Source organism: Momordica charantia (genome assembly GCF_013281855.1).
Source record: "Momordica charantia cultivar OHB3-1 chromosome 7 unlocalized genomic scaffold, Mcharantia_2.0 BLBB01000007.1, whole genome shotgun sequence".
Classification (NCBI taxonomy): domain Eukaryota; kingdom Viridiplantae; phylum Streptophyta; class Magnoliopsida; order Cucurbitales; family Cucurbitaceae; genus Momordica; species Momordica charantia.
In genome coordinates, this window is record NW_028275165.1 from 914,302 (window position 1) to 931,592 (window position 17,291).

At 32.7% G+C, this 17,291-nt stretch overlaps 2 protein-coding genes across 2 annotated transcripts; one reads left to right on the forward strand and one right to left on the reverse strand.

Moving 5' to 3' along the window:
* Positions 1–3,188: 3,188 nt before the first annotated feature.
* On the forward strand, positions 3,189–6,731 carry LOC111022555 (selenoprotein family protein). Its single transcript, XM_022299715.2, has 4 exons — positions 3,189–3,489; positions 4,496–4,554; positions 5,760–5,941; positions 6,524–6,731. Exons 1-4 carry the CDS (start codon positions 3,288–3,290, stop codon positions 6,594–6,596), a joined length of 516 nt encoding a protein of 171 aa, XP_022155407.1. The 5' UTR covers positions 3,189–3,287; the 3' UTR covers positions 6,597–6,731.
* A 722-nt stretch (positions 6,732–7,453) lies between these two features.
* LOC111022570 (transcription factor bHLH153) lies at positions 7,454–15,594 on the reverse strand. The gene is made up of 6 exons (XM_022299731.2): positions 15,287–15,594; positions 11,918–12,041; positions 10,838–10,903; positions 9,868–9,933; positions 9,727–9,774; positions 7,454–7,866 (listed from the first exon to the last, which is right to left on the reverse strand). The coding sequence occupies exons 2-6, from the start codon at positions 12,011–12,013 to the stop codon at positions 7,714–7,716; spliced, it is 429 nt and encodes a 142-aa protein (XP_022155423.1). The 5' UTR covers positions 12,014–12,041; positions 15,287–15,594; the 3' UTR covers positions 7,454–7,713.
* Positions 15,595–17,291: the final 1,697 nt, after the last annotated feature.

The window sequence follows — 17,291 nt, forward strand, 5'->3', positions numbered from 1 at the left end:
ACAAATTGTTTGCCCGAGATTTTCGAAAGAATTTGATTCGTAGAGTAAATATAATTTCATTATTGATCTTTCTAATTGTTATCTCATCTTATACTCTTTCTCTTGAATTCTTTGATGATCGTGATCGGCACGCTAAAATATATTGACGTGACACACTAATAATTAGGCTAACAAATGATGATTTTGGCACAACATAGCAAAATAAATCGTCGGTCTGTTCGGTAAAATAAGGGTGAACAAACCAAAAGATAAATAGGATAATTGAGCATAATACATTTTAAACTACGATTTTCATCTCATATATCCTCTTTATTTTAGTGCAACACGTGAGAGTGGGGAATCGAACTCACCTACTCTTTGGACCGCTGAACTATACTCACTTTGGTCATCTCATATATTCTTATTTTATTTGATTAGTCTAATCTTGTATATCACTCATTACACATTGGGCTTAATTATCATTTATTAGTTTAGAGTCAAAATTGAAATTTTAATGATGTAGTTAAAAAAAATTAAGTTTTTAGGGTAAATAAACACAACCACATCAACTTTCAAGAAATAAATTAGTGATTTAACTTTTTTTTTAGTTATCATTATTGGTATGTGGGGGGTCAAAAAAGAGAGTTGAAAATTAAAGCTTCATCTCTTTTTCTTTTTGTATGCGGGGAGAATCTTGAAAATAATCTTGGTCCATATATTCAACTGAATTTAGGAACTTCCATGAAAAGAATAAGGACATGCAAAATTTTGTTATTGGGTGGACCTTTTTTTCCAAAAAAAAAAAAAAAAAAAATTAACCCTATTGTCAGAGTGAAGATTTATCGATGAAAATGTCGATGTTTCAATTTTATGAAAATTTCAATAAAATATCGATTCGTTTCAAATATTTAAATTATCAAAATAAGTATTTTGCACATTAGACTCTTCCAGCAATAGGAACTAACGGCATAACTAGGATCATAAATTTTTCAAAAAAAGAAAACAATATATATATTTCACTAATGAGCGACATTATTTAACGAGTTTAATTTTATGAAATTAAAAACTTTTAGATAAGATTTGACTAATCAATTAAACAAACACGAGAAAAAACTCAAACAAAAATCTAAAGCAATATCATCCGTTCAATTAAACACAGATGCAGTGATAAGAACCGATCCAAACTTAAGTAGTATGGTGTATGAACGCGGTATATAACCTTATCAACCTACGAAGAAGTAATGATTTAGAGGTGGGTTTGATAGCTTAATGAAATAGTTAAACGATAGACCAACAAAAATGGCTCATGCGGCAAAGATGGCAGTTGTTGTGGGAGAGCTAGGAAAGATCGTTATGCTAGATCTTCTAACAAAATTTGAAAAAATGAAATGGTCGACCCTTGAAGCTCAACAAATCATGACCCGATAGCTCGATCATATCCCAGTTCATTGAAAGTGCCATGCACCTAGATACAATGTCCGACCTAAGGTAACAGCCTAACTCATCGGCCAACACCCTAATAAAACGGTTATGCGGGCTCCACCACCTGACACCCTAACACAACTCTGACTTCAGGTACACAATCTGGTTCCTCGGTTTGAGACCTAAGATCGACCTCTTAGAGTGTTAGATTGTGTTCGCTTTCTTTGTACTAGTCTTAAGGCAAACTCTGAATACTATATATGATCTCAAAATAACAGGTACCTTATCTTCTCCTATTACGAGCCAGATCGTAATTCACCTTAAACAATGCTGAAGAAGGAGATGAAGGTTTGTGGATAGAGGTTCGCAACTTTATTGGAAGGGATTTACACATAAGATCTTCGTGCAATCTCAAAAATTTAGAATTCTGTTTTTTAAGCTTCTTATATTTGTACCACCATAAAAAATAATAATAATAATAAAGCAATATCAAACCGGGGTTTAATAAAGCCGAATACAACTTTGGTTCATTCTCGTTTTATACTCTCAAATTTCATATTTTGGTCGTTGCAACTTCAACTTTTATTCATTTTAGTTTACGTACTTTCAAAATATTCATTTTAATTCTTAGACCATTTTCTTGTCTCTCTTTGTAAAATTTTAACACAAGTTTTATATACAATAAAAACCTTTTTTGATTTCAAATCTATGGTTACATGTCAAGAACGCTTAAATTTTTATTAAAATAAATGAGATAAAAATGAAAATGAAGAGAACAAAATAGTCGCCTTTTAAAAGTATAGGTACCAAAACGAACATTTCGAAAGTTGATGGACTAAATAGAATTTAAATTTATAAATTTTTAAAAAGAAAATTCTCCTAATTCATGTGACTGGTTTATCATTCCAAATGTTTCAATTCAACCCAAATGTTTTAATTTTTAAAATAAAAGCTCTTCATTAGGAATTTCTACTAAAGCTGCTTTGGCTTGAGCTAAAATTAGAACTTCTAAAATACTAAATTCAAACCAACTAAATTACGGTATAATTTTGTAGGTTTTAGTTCCTTAGAGTATGTATTTGGTTGAATTTGGCTCCTTTTTAACATTTTAAAAGTTTCAACTCAACTCTCAATCATTTAAATTGTATATTAAAACAAAAAAAAAAAAACTTTTCCTTTGTCATTTCTATTGAAATGTCTAATGAAAATTCAATCAAAGTTGTACTAGGTTGATGCAAGATTCTGCGGACCTATCGAAGGTCGGCCACATGTCAACTTCAAACAAACTGGCGAAGTGCGACCTTAAGTAAGAGGTTCTTACAAAAGGAATAACCACTGGGATGCTCAAGTTAGAATAGACGTGAGCGGCTCGTTCTCTTGAAACATAATTGCAGAACAAAGAGGTAGAGTATCTCTTTTATAGATGATGGGGGGCCAAGACTTTCAAAACTGCTCCGACCAGAGGTTATGGATGTCGGGCCCAGGTTGGTTGTTGACCCTGAGGTCGGGGTCCTCAAGTTGGTCGAAGAGTACTTGAGTGATTCTCCGGTTGAGTTCTGGTCTCTAACTCTATTCAGTTTCCACTAATTCACCTTTCTTAACAGAAAAAATTATTCGAATCCTATCAATTTCATATCAAATATATATTTTCTTATTTGTTCCACACACAAACAAACTTATCCTAAGGTAAGATCTTTTATGACAAAAACTTAGGGTAAAAACTGATATTTTTTCCTAAAATTGTTTTTGAATAATTTCATTTAAAAAAAAAAAAGGAAAAAAGCTTTGGAATTGGAACTCCATGTTTACTGAGAATTGGTGTTCCAGTGAGAGAGTCTTTGTTTTCAATCGTATAGACTTTGCTTTCTTCCCCACCACAGTCACAGATGCTGATTCTCACCGATGTAAAGAAGCCGGCTCCGGCGACGACGGCGGTGGCGGCGGCGGTGGCGATCATTTTTATCGCTTCAATTCCGCTGGCTTGGTCAAAGGAGCTACTCGGCCCGAGGGAATGTGAGGATCTAGGCTTCACAGGCCTTGCTCTCTGCTCTGATTGCAACACTTTAGCTGAATATATCAAAGATCAAGGTGACGCGTTTGATTCAGATTCACGCCCCCACGGTTTCTCTATACTCGATTCTTTCTCTGTTTTCGAATTTATGTTTTTGCGAAAATGCGCTATTTCGTCGGTTTCGATTCTGGATTTTTCCTTGATTTGGATTTTGGATTTCCAGATTACTTTGTTGTAGCCTTTTTTTGTGAAGTTTTGGTACTAATTTCAATATCTTAGATCGATTTCGTAGAGATTGTGGATAAGTTTCCTGATGTTCGTTTAGTTCCTATTTTGTTCGAAGATGCGGTAGCAATGAGTTCAGAGACCTATACCTAGTTATGTGATTGGCTGGAAATTTGTTAGGGAAGCAGAAGGTTCCTGAAATTCTGATATAATATTCATCTTTTTTGTCAAAATCTTTGCAAAGAAACAAGGGCTAGAAAAAACCCCTTAATAATTGTAAGCGATAGATCTTCTTACTCTCCTGTAATTTGTAGATTATGTTATTCAAAAATCACGTATCATGTCTTTCTGATAAGTTGTGATTTGAATGCAATTTGTGATTGTTAGTGATAGCTTTTTCGGTGAATAAGTTTGTTCTCAATTCTAGCAATGACTTCTTGTCCACCTTCACTTACCATATATTCTGATTGATTAAAACGATGGAACGGAAAAAGAAACCAGTTTGATTGCAAAGCCAGCATAATGTTAAAGGGCAAAGATCTAAGGGGTGCAGAACTACTCTGAAAAATAATTTTTTTTTTTGTTTTATGGAACAAAAATTATGTAAAGACATCTATAGGTAACCATTTTTTAATAGTTGTTCTCTTGTTTCCTTTTAGTTTGTTTTAGTCTGCATTTATCTTTTCAGTTTAATTGATGATATTCTTTCTCTCTAGCACTGGCTATTCCAGTAACACTGGAATTTGTTTGAAATAGACCAAAATTTAAGGAAGAAAAGATTGGTAATATGCAAAACTCTGCAACTATGTTGTAGGTTTATGTAATGGTTTTGAAGTATGCATAAACTTTGTCTTGCAGAACTAATATCAGACTGTTTGAAGTGTTGCGCGGAGGATTCTGATGATGCCACGAGCAAGGTACAAATAATGATATAGATGTGCTGAATTCTGGAGGCTGAATTTCACCGACTAACTATTCCATTTGTGATTAATCTACCATGCTGCTAAACTGAATCTTGCTCATGCCAACTCTAAACGCATTAGTCTAATGTCTTATATAGTACAAACCATTTAGGCGTGTATGTAATTATCACAACTATGGTCCAAAGTTAGGTTTCAGTAAACAAGGAAAACTAATGTACCTTTACTTTAGAAAAGGTGACAGGACACATTTGGCATGGTGCTAGAACCTTGTTCAAGGATGTCTTTGCTAGGATTGACCCAAATTTCGATTCTCAAGTAGAATTTGGGGCATTCCAAAAACTTGGAGCATTTATCGATGCTTATCACAAACCTGTTGGACATCAATGGCGTGACATGATTGGCTCATTTGATGAGCAAGTGTTATCTATTAATTACACTTATTTTGTAAATTACAATGGTAATTTAAGATTCTTATGTCATAGAGTTTCTGAAGCTTCTTGATCGGTCATCCTTGCTCATTATCAAACAATCACTTATTTGTACACCTCACGTGAGGCTGAGAATTTTCACCTGCTAAAATCCTTTTAGCTCCAATTAGCCCCATCCCCGCTGGAGGTTTCAGTGATAGGTTTCTATAGGAAATGAACAATTCTATTTGGTCAAATATCTAGCAACAAATTCAATCTTCCTTTAATTACAGTATTTTTTAACAAATTCGTGAAGGAAACTAGAGAATTATATAAGGAAGAAAACACAAAAAAGATAAACTCTCAATTTATTTGAGATACTTGAAACCTCCCCTATCTCGAGTCCAATTAATCCTAAATGCCCACAGTATTACCTGCTTTCATCTTCTCCCTTTTACTCTATTTATAACCAAGTCCTACTAATAAACTCCTTAGCTAGTTACTAATATGCCCTTACTATTCTAATAATGTTCCTAAATCCTAACTACTCCAATGACATTTCTAACAATTCCTAGTTCCTAAATTTTGTCCATCATGGTTGTGGCTAGAGAGAAGTGCCTGGTATATATGCAGAATGTAGAATTTTTCCAGTAGATTGAGTTTTGAGTTCCACCCTCCCCCATAATTCAGAACTCTGTTGTTGATTGTATTTCATAAATACTTGATTTTGTCTGTCTTTTCATTTATTTTGACAAAGGACAAAAGGCAATAATCTACATTCGCTAACTGCAGATAACTTATTCTGGTGCTGTACTGGAGGTCTGCATGAGGAAACTAGTTTTCTATCCTGAAATTGTTGGCTTCATTGAAGATGAAAAGGATCAATTCCCTACTGTTAAGGTTCAATATATCTTCAACTCTCCACCGAAGCTGGTCTTGCTGGATGATGAGGGTCAACAGAAAGAAAGCATCAGGTAACCTTTTAAATGACCAAAAATTACTATACTACTCTTGAGATTGCAAATGTTGATCCTTTATTAAGATAAACAAAAGAATAGAAGTAGACGTTACAAAAACGAAAGCCTATACAAAAAAACCGAAACTAGTCTGAAGAAAGACTCTAATTGAATAGGAGATCAGGAGATAGTTACATAATACTTTAGAATCAGGCACCCGAAAGAGACGCGAAATCTACAATCAAGGACACTCGACGCCTCTAAAAATCCACCTATTTCAGACGTAAATTTTACCAAATGACTTATAACATTGTCTCGAAGAATGTTTGGATCCATGATGAATTAGACAGAATTCGTATAGGGCTAAATTTATGTTTTAGTCTCTAATATTTTGGTGTTTTTTCAATTTAGTCCCCTATGGTTTAAAGAAGTCTCAATCTAGTTTCTTACGTTCTAACGTTTTTCAATTTTGTCTCTCACCACCGGTAGATGTTAAAATTTGTTGATGATAAACTTATATGGCATAATACTTAGTGAATTGGTAAATATGGTATAGAGCGATTTTGAACAAATTTTCTTTTTTTTTTTTTTTGGTTGCAGGATTGACAATTGGAAACGTGAACATATATTGCAGTTTCTGCAAGAGAAGGTTAAGCGTTCTTCAGCAATTTAAGGTTTTTCTCTCTTTTTTTTTTTTCCCTTTCTCTGTAGAAAACTTGATGCAGAAGTCGAATGAAACAATTATCAACCAAAAACTTAAAAGGCAAACATTAATTTTGTTCAATTTCAAGGATAGTTGGAAAGATAACTCATTTATTTGTCTCGATTTTTTACTTTTTAGAATTACTTCTAAAACTTTAATCCTTCAAACACAATCAAATGTATATTTTAAATTTTTTAAAGATGAACATGAACTTGAAGAAGGTTTTCTTTTACCGTATAAGTTTAACATTTAAAAAGGTCATCTTATATCATTTTGATGTTTGCGTCTGACATTTTCCACTGCTGTTTACACAATTTGATATCTTAAACATACGATTTTAGTAAACCAATATTGCAATCGATTATCTCGATTCAAATTTGACTTTGGTTAGTTTTGATTAAAAATTGACTCGAATCAATTCATTGTAGAGGTGATAAAAAAAAGGGAAAAAAAGAGGTTGGAATTTTATGTGAATTAATGTGTATTGCTTAACATGAAATAAAAAATAAGTAGACAACACTTTTTAAATTTCATCATCTGAGAGTGAGAAAGTAAAGAGAATCCACTCCATAATATTTCTATTTCTTGTTTTCGTTCCTCTTTTTTAATCAGAAAAATTAGAATTATATTTTAGTAACAATTTTTTATTTCTTGTTCTTTCTTTTTCAACAAAAACACATACTGAAATTCTAGATTAAAAAAAATTAATTTCATATAAAAATTAAATTTTCAAATTAAATATTTAAAATTTTATATTATATTTATTGTGCATGTTATAGAAAGTGATTCAATAATGTTTTGAACAAACAAGAAACAAAAAAGAAACATTACGAATCAGCACTGATATTAGAACAAACTTAAGGCTTGTACAGATCTAATGTAAAAGAGAGAAATTAGACAATGGAACTGCTTCTGTAACACCAATTTGATGCTGGAATGGCGTATTGGTCGACTATCTAAAGTTCAAGAGAGCAAAACTACAGAGCATACAAATTTCCTGCTTCTGAAAAAACTTTGCAGTGAATTAGATGAAGAAAAATATTTGCCCCTTAGACCAGAACTACCGAATCCGAACGACCCGAGAGCCTCATTGTAACTCCAAGACATTCTTCTCAATGTCCGAGGAAGAAGTCTTGACAGGAGCCCAGATGTCTGCACCATTGCAGCTAGCAATTCGGCTAGTCGAGGCGATCGGCACGAGACATAAGCCATTGCTTCCCAAGCTCCACGGCTCAATTTCCTGATAGAGACGGACAGAGCAAGTGGTTAAAATAGAGTCAGGAGAGGCTAACTTTTGGAGTCTAAATAATGAATTTTACTAACCTTACGTTCAAGTCCAGAGATAAAAGACTTTTTGAGCTCATTTCATCCTGCTTTGTTTCATTTCTTGTTTCTCATTTTTCAATTCTTGAGAAATATAAACGTTTGATAACTATTACTATTTTTCATTTCTCATTTCTAAAAAATGTTTCCAAAAATAATTAGAAATTTTAGAAATAACAAAATCAAATTTATTGTTCCTTATTTTCAATTATTTTTCAAAATATAGATAAAAACATTATTTTATAATTTTTTTACTTGTAAAATGCATAATAAATATTGAAAAAAAGTAAATATTTTTGGATATTTAATTTGAAATTTTAATTTCCAGGTAAAATTCTTACTTGTTTTTAATTTAAAATGTTATAGAACAAGATAGAACAAATAATAATAAATTATTACCAAACAAGTTTATATTTCTTTTTTCAGTAAAAAAAATGAGCAAGAAAGGAAAAAATTAACCTGACGCAATTTTGGTTTACAGAGAACATCAACGTTATCGAACCGACCTTTAGTACTCAGAACTTGAACCAAACAAAATTTCTCCCCCCTTAGACAAGATAAATGATAAATTTTTTTTCATCTACAAAACCGACAAATGAAGTAGTGTAGGCAAAAACAAATAGATTAGATGAGAAAAAAGGAAGCTGACTTTTGATAACAATATTCTCCTCATTTACATTGATTTGGTATCCAATAAAAGATGATGCCATTTAGAACCAAAGAATATCCTTAAACTCTTCGAGAGCCAAATTTTGTCAACCTTATGACTTGCAAAAAAGGACACTAGAGATAAAAGGGAAATATTTTTATCAACCTTATGACTCGCAAAAAGGATGAACCAATCATTACAATACCGTCGTAGACAACGAACTGATTTCATTTCTAAAACAAGGAACGTTTTCCCTTACCCCTCGGGGGAAAGATTCTATTGTTTTCGGTTTCGAGGAAAAACAAATGTGCCAATCCTCCACACAGAACCCTCCCCTAGCTATAATATGTAGAAAAGAGAGTTGATGGTAATTCAACCTACATTATACATTAATACATTCTACACTAGCAATCCCACTGCTGAAGAAGAGAGGGAAGGAGAATCTTTATTCAAAGATTTTGATGGGGAAAGTGGTAATTCTTTCCATAGGGGTGAAAAGGAAGATCTCTACACAATATTTGGATTGGTAGGGATTACTCTTACTGAAGTTTAACTTCGAGGTTGAGCTAAACCTTTCGGTCAGGAATAGGATAGAAGTAATTGTTTTCATAAATGTCTAATTTGTCCGACGGTTTAAAACCTTCGGTCAAAGATACCTTTTCTCCGACTGTATCTTAATCGTTGTGCGGAGCTTATATAGCATGACAATTGTCCAAAAACCATCCGGAAGATCCTTCCTCAATGTGTTTTCCCGACTTTTGTCTCGACACAAATATTACATCAGGCAAAGTCCCTCCCAACTGTTTTTGGGTTTCTTCCGACATTTTTTAGCGTCGGGGGAAAGCTTAATTCTTGTAGTGTTTCAAAGATAGTTTGAAGGTGCGCGATTCTTATGTTGTTGGGATCTTTAACGACTTTTCTCAGGGGATTCATCCATCTAAAAACGAGGTAGTGTATATATAGCTTCCTATTTTTGTCCCATACTTGATACAAAAAAATTTATATCCAAAGGTACAATAATACATGTGAGATGGTAGTCATAAGAGAAAATAATGCCTTGTCAAAAAATAATAATATGAACATTAGTGCTATAAATATTGTTAAATATAACCAAGTTTTTGTGCTCACCTGTATTCTGGACATTGGTGTTCTTTCAAGGTATGGAGCAATCAACACCTGAAGAAAACATAAAGCACAAGAAGTTAGGTAATATCTCAGCTGTCTTTACTGAATAGACTCGATGAAAACATACCCAAAAAATAGGCCAACCTTAATTTGTTCATGAAGAAATTGTATGTATTCCATTGCCTCCAGAAGAACAGAAGCTGTGTCTGTCTGCAATAGATTTTTCGGCTTCAGTCTTCATCAGATAGTTCTCTTTTACTTTATGATAGAGCAGAAAATTTTACTTCCATTAAGCAGCATGAAAGTACAGGAAGATGATGAATAAAACGAAGCCCACATCAAGCACATGAGAGAGATTCTAGAAGAACACAAACATATATTGATCCCAACTTACAAATTGATCGTTTACGATAAAAAGAACGAAAATGCCAAAATGTTTGGCAACTCCAATGAATTGATATCCAATTAGATGTGTTAGACTATACAGTACTTCATACCGTGTCCAAAGATTAATATATTTGATGAGAATATCTGTTAAGAACAATGGTATCCTTTTACCCCAAGTATTTCCAGAATATTACTATGATATTACCCGCTTTAGGCATAACCTTCACCATTTACTTGTAGTTACACCCAAAAGACATCGTACCAATGGAGATAGTTGTCCTCTCTTATATACCATAGATCACTCCCTTCCTTTTCCAATACGGAACTTTGTTTGCACTCTTTTGCAAATCCAATAATATCTAAACTCATTTTGAAAGCTGTCATAACTAGCTCTTGTAAAGGGCATAATTATAAGGTTATAAAGGGGAAATAATGCAGAATATAGTTTGAATTAATTTGAAGAATGTTTTCTTGGTCATATGACATGTTTTGGATTTTTTTCTCTGAAAAGTAATGTAATGAATGGAAAACCATTATAATTATACAGAAAATTAAAAGGCCAAATATCAAAAACTGAAAGTGTTGATGCTAAGAACTCTAGTTTTCTTGCCTTGAACTGAATTTAGGCATTGAGATAGATCGTGGCATTAGCATCCATAGATTTAGAATTATGTTTCCTGAAGTCACCAATGTTCTAAGTTTTACAGGTCAGCTTTTCCATGCATACCTTTCCATAAGGTGAAACAAGTTGTTGCAAAGCTACAATTCTTTCGCCCAGCTTCTCCTTCCTATCCTGTAGCCAGAAAAAAAGCATAATAACCTTAGAAACCAAAGTAAAAATTGTGTGCCTTTGAAGATCTTGACCTGGAGTTGTCAGTTTACCCGGTTTATTTGGAGTCAGTTCTTGGAGGTTTTTGGGATTGAGCCAGTAATAGGGATCGTAGGGCAATGTTGGAAGAGGTGTTGTTTACTCCTTTTCAAAATTGAGGGATCCTGCCATGGTAATCTTGTTTTTTCGACGGTATTTGGATCAAGAGGATTAGTAGAATTTTAGGGCAGTTGAGAGGTTTTAGAGAGAAATTTGAGAGCTGGTTAAATTTAATACCTCTATGTGGATATCAGTTTCTAAGATTTTTGGTAATTAATTATCAATTAGGTGTTAACTTTTTTGATAGGGGTCCATTCTTATAGAATGATCCTTTTTTGTCAGACTTATTCTTAATGGCCCTTGTATGAAATGAAAGCTTGATTTCTCATTTTTTGAGATTAAAATATACTGAACAATTTTGCTCTTGACTACAAGCCTATGAGAGTGAACTTTTCCCAGTAACAAATTCTGTGAAAAAGAAACCAATACCCAATCTAGTTTGGAAAAGCTCCGTGCTTATGAATATTGAAAGAACAATTACAATAGGTGCAACATAATCAGAACTCACTGATATTGTTATGTAATGTTAAGACTGTTTAATTTTCATTGATGTGAACTACTGAATAGTTAATCAAACAATATGTTCATGATAGACATTATATAGTGCCTAAATTCCCAAATTTTATGGAAAAATGCATGCAGCTTGAATGTTTTGCAAAGATGAAAGAAGTGGTTTTGAAGATATATGGGATAGAGTCATTCTTTATAGGCATAGCTTCCTTACGATCTTCAAAAAAAAAAACTTGAGAATTTTGCAATTATTATATACCTTACATCACAACAAGAAGAATTTTCTTTCAATTTTCGTCGAAATGCTAATATGGATAAGAACATTCAGATTGCCATCATATAAAAGGACAGGCTAGGATAAGAAGAAACCTTAGCTGAAATAGAAAATTGAGCCTTGTGCCTTTTGCTAGCGAGAGAAATGAGGTAGCCTTCATCAACGGAGCAAGGGCTTCTTTTCTGTTCCATTCCTCTTTCTTATCTTTGTCACCTACCCCTTGAAGAGAAGCTAAAGCTAATGAATATGCAAATGATTCATGGAAAAGAGGCACTGGGATCAAGATGAGAAACTTACAAAATTAAAGGATATAACTTGTATTTGAGTATGAAATGCATCTCCCCTAGAATACTAATACAGTAAGAAATTCATAATAGAAAAGCACAACTTATGCTACATCAAGACGCCTACCTAAAGAAAGGGGCTTCAAATAACTCCCATCCCTAGATCTCTCCACCCCTAAAAATCCTACCACAAAAATCTTCCCTTTTCCCAAAAAGAAGAAACGATAGAACCTCCTCCATCAAAGTCCAACATACATGGTCGTTATGTTAGTTGTACGGTAGGAAACATCTTGGAGGTGATTTACACGAGACATTTTTTCAACATTTTCACAAGGTCGTTTTATCAAGAATTATAATAATCAATCAGATATTTATCAACAGTGTTAATAGTAATCACTTATGAAACAGTATATATGTCCCTAGTCCTACGAAGAACAATTGTTCTTATGAAGCCAACCTAAGCTTGACATGTTATGCCACCTATCTCCGACTCAAATGTCGCGAATTCAAATCCCCGCCGTATTGTTGTATTTAAAAAAAAAGAAAATAATGAAAGAAAATAAAAAGACAATTGTTCTTATGAAAACAATATCAAGAATGGTCTTCACTCTGCTCTCCTAAAGGCTAGATTTGATAATATAAAATGATTTTGTTCTCACGGCCAAAAAACCATGAAACATAAAACAATGAGATATGCCCCTAGATCATTCTTCCAAAAATAGACTTCCATTGAACGTTTAACTTAAACCAAAAATAAAAAAGAAAATTATCACCCTCAGATTTTTAAATTTAAACAATTTTTTTGTTAAATATTTTTAGGACAAAATAAAATCATTTCCTTTGGTTAGTTGATGCGATCTTTTTGTAATTTTATTAGCTTTGATCAACCTAGATTGTGGTTTGTTTCGATTAACTTGCTTAAATTGTGGGAGGGGTTTCCTCTTCCCCTAGCTTTAGGTTGTTTTCTCCTTCTAGTTGAATTAATTTTTTTTAATAATCCCAAATAAGAATTTTGCTCTCTTATATCAGGGTCATCATCCCTGTCCAGCCCACGAGATATCAAGAATTTTTCTTGTTAAACTCCCAGAAAGTTCAAACATGCAACCTCTAAGTAAGTGTTACTCAAAGATTGCATGCCCATGCCTGGCGAATGGGGCCATCCCTTGGGAGGTTAGGTTGAATGAAGTTTTTGTTTCTTACTTAAAAAAATTGCAGAGTCTTTTACCACTACTAAAAGTTTTCTAACACAAATAAACAGCTGCGATCCACACGTGTGGCAAATCCCCAGAAAATCTGACAATCCCAGAAGCTTTCAAAAAAAAAACAAACAAAACAACTTTACAAACAATTTGTGTGGTCAGATCATTATAATATGTCTTGCACTGTTATCCTCAAGGTTAGGTTTCCAAGTAGACACCAAAACTTATATTATAATATGGCACTAATTAAACTAATTATTTCTATCAGTCACCACTCACCAACTGCAATGCTAATTAAAATATTGTTGACCAAATTACATTTTCATAAGCTGATGATCACTATAGCCACCAAAAATCAATGCTAAATACAAAATAAACAAGGTCAATTAATTCAAATATTGTCTTCCAACTTGAACTGTATATTTTATATTTCATTTGCTTAAATCTCTCTTTACATAATTATAACCAAGTAAAATGCCACAAATGACCTTAACAAACAACACCAATCTAATCTACCTTCTAAAAGTAAAAGGGCAAAAACTGAAGCTATACTGAATCATTAAAACAAAAGTTGGTAGCAAGTAGCATCACCCTACATAAAAAGTAAAAATAAAAATAAAAAATAGTGTGCTGTATTTAATTAACAATTAGACCATATCATTAATTACCAAATAATGATTTGTAAAATTACAATTATTTTATTTTTAATTTTCTATTTTTTAAAACACCAGTTCCATTTTCTTGGTTTAGTTATCTAATTGTCAAAATCGTTTTCAAAATTTAAGAACCAAATTTTAGAAACTAACCATGGTAGTTTTTGAAGAGTTACTTCTATGTCTTAAATTTAGGGAAAAAAAATCAAATGTGTTCTTTTAGGAAATATGGAAAACAAAATTTTGGAGAAGCAAGCATAATTTTTAAAACCATAAATTTAAAAATAAAAAAATGAGGCCTAAGTAATTAATGTAATTAATTAAAGCTGGTGGACCTCGATTTACTTGACAGCATGCATGAACTAGGGTAGAGCAGATCCAAACTTGTATAGAAAATCCTCCAACCAAATTTTATTTATTGTCAAAGAATATCACTATCAATGCCAGACGTGAAGATGACATTTCACTGATGACACGTCATCTTCAACCGAAGTTTATTATTTAATATTAGCAAAAACAACTCCAAAAATTAGTTTAAAATTTAGTCCGTAAATTATTCTGCATCACAGTCCACACAATCCAGAGATCACAAGGCACACTCAAACTTAGCATACATACGCCTCAAAATAAGAATAAGAACAGAATAAGCAACCAAGAAATTTTTTCAAAAATAAATAATAAGCAGGCAAGAAAACATATATATGGAATACATTTACTTGTTTTTGTTGTAAGATTTTCAATTTTTTTTTAGAAATCCTGCGCAGAATCTTCCTCTCTTTCCAGTTAAATTTTGAAGTGTCTATAAAATACAGTGAACATAATATTTTATGACTCAGTAGAAAGATGAATAGAAACTTTGACGAGTTTTTATTTTTTTATTTTTTTAAATATATCAAGAGTCACTCAAGACTTAATACAAGGATGAATGGAAACTTTGACGCTAAAATAGATTAAAATACTTTTTGGTCTCGTAGTTTCAGTTTGGATTAATTTTGGTCCTATACTTTAAAAAAAAAATGTTCATTTTGGTCTCCGATGACTCACCATTAAATAGATAAGAGATTTTATATTCAAGAGACTAAAGTAAACAGGTTCAGGTATCAAAATGAACACAGAGACCAAATAATGGATAGACCAAAAAGTATTTTAACCTATTTAATATATATAAATTTCAGTATATTCACAAAATTGAACGAAAACGAATAGAGTTGGGAAATAGCAATCGAAGTTTGAAACAGAGTTCGCATAGAAACGATGAAAGCAAGCAATGTCCTGTTGATTTCTATACACAAAATTTAAGAATCGAAGAAAGGAACTGTAAGGCTCACCAGAAGTGTGGAGGTCGCCTTCATCTGAAACAGTTTCCGGAGGCAAAATCTTCGCAATCAATCCTTCTTGTATCAACGAACAAGTCCTTCTTTTCCGCTATCGATGGCCTCTGATCTCTCTGTGAAGGAATAAAAGTTACTGAAACCCTCGAGGTTTCAGAAATTGAAGCCGGAAATACGAATCGGAAACTGGAAGCGCAGACGACGGTGGCTGTAAAATCAACATCCGACTTGAGAATCAAAATTGGAAGAAAAGGCCGGAGAAATGGAGAGCGGGAAATCGAAGTGTTAGAGAGAGAGGAAAGGATTTGAAGGTATTTATAGGGCTCATTCATTCGTTCTCAAGAACACCATTTGACAGCTAATATTAGATATTTGTTATTTTTCCAAATTTTGTGATTAAAAATATTGTTTTCTTTTTTTCCCTTTTTTCGAGACACGTAAATCTATAATTACATTTTAGTACAAGTATAAATGGAGTAAAGAGATTCGAACTCATGATCTTATGATTAGAGATAGATGTCAATCACTGTCGAATCAAGTTCATATTTATTTTGTATCGAAATTGTTACATAAATGATTTGACACGAAGTGCTCATTAAAGGATTTGACAAAAAGTTACATAAGAAAGTAGGTAATCTAAATAAAATCCGGGTCACCAAGAAAATTTCGATCCAGTACAACGAATTCTATCCATCCACCCTATCAAATTTTCTGGTCCATCTAACTTATTTTATTTATTATTATTATTTTTTAATGTTAGCTCATACCGAACTATATCACATGAACATTTATAGGTCAATTATTGCTCATCTACTGCTTATTATTTTTATTTATAATTAATTTTTTTTAACACAATGCAAAGGACAATAAAAGACAGTTTTGAGTTTTAAATTTCTGACGATGGGTTAACATTTCTATTGTGATTTCTACATTAAGTTCGACATCGACACAAATAATGAAATTTATTCAACATCGACAAGAAGAATGAATTGACATTTCTATTATATTATAAAAAAGATGTAAAAAAAATACCACTGATATAGACAAAATATCGATTATGATAAAATGTGTATAGATTAATTTAAATATATTTGATAATTTTTTTAATTTTTGTAAATATTTTTGTCGATATTTTCGGAAAATTGAGACTGTTGATTTGATAGGACACGTGGCAAGAAAGGGTTATTGTGATAAATTTGGTTCGTCTCCCTATATAAACCCGTGGGACGTGGGTCCCATCCTATTTGCTGACGTTTATTATTATTTTATTCTGAGATGTAACTATCGATAATCCACCATCCACTTGGAGATCCGGACACGTGGGACAATCGTGCGGCCTGTATAGTTCCTGTGTATGGCGGTAGCAAAAAGTCAACAAAAGTCCTCGCGTGGGACCCACGCGGTTTCTCCTTTGGCGGGAGGGGACAGAGTATATATGTCATCGACAATGACATAATTTCTGAATGCCACGTCACCTTTTTTTACCAACCCCAAGAAAAAAACAAAAGAAAAAGAAAAAACCTCACATCGAATTATAATCATTTTAATTTTCTACTCAAATTTCGAGTTTTCTATTTCGATGATATTTTTTCTTTTAAATTTTCCCTAATTCACTTAAATTTATATAATGTAATGTAGGTGGTCAATCAGGTAGAGAAGGAATTCTCTTCGGAATTCGACGGTTAGATTAACCTTCCTTTCTAATAGGAACATTTTTAAGACGTCAAGCAATCTATCATAGGTATGATAGATCGTTTTGTACTCTTCACGTACCTATCGATGTCTCATCTCTTCACTTCACTCATGTATTAATGTGAAAAAAAGGAAAGAAGAAGAGTGAAAGACGTATCCGAAAGAAAGGAACAAAGCTGCTTTATCGAAGTTACAATGAGAAGAAACATCATCTGTCAATTTTAAGATTACTAACAACGAGGGACTAGTGGCTACAACTAAAAAATGTTAAAGCACGAGGGATTAAATTGAAAGACACTTAAATATCAAG

Excerpts from the sequence above, each read along its gene's own strand:
- LOC111022570 (XM_022299731.2), bottom strand. The coding sequence starts at position 12,013 with ATGGAACAGAAAAGAAGCCCTTGCTCCGTTGATGAAGGCTACCTCATT. Across the intron at positions 10,904-11,917 it reads AATTTTCTATTTCAGCTAAG|GATAGGAAGGAGAAGCTGGG; the intron begins GTTTCTTCTTAT and ends TTCTGGCTACAG. Across the intron at positions 7,867-9,726 it reads CACCAATGTCCAGAATACAG|GAAATTGAGCCGTGGAGCTT; the intron begins GTGAGCACAAAA and ends CGTCTCTATCAG.
- LOC111022555 (XM_022299715.2), top strand. The coding sequence starts at position 3,288 with ATGCTGATTCTCACCGATGTAAAGAAGCCGGCTCCGGCGACGACGGCG. Across the intron at positions 3,490-4,495 it reads TGAATATATCAAAGATCAAG|AACTAATATCAGACTGTTTG; the intron begins GTGACGCGTTTG and ends TTTGTCTTGCAG. Across the intron at positions 5,942-6,523 it reads CAACAGAAAGAAAGCATCAG|GATTGACAATTGGAAACGTG; the intron begins GTAACCTTTTAA and ends TTTTGGTTGCAG.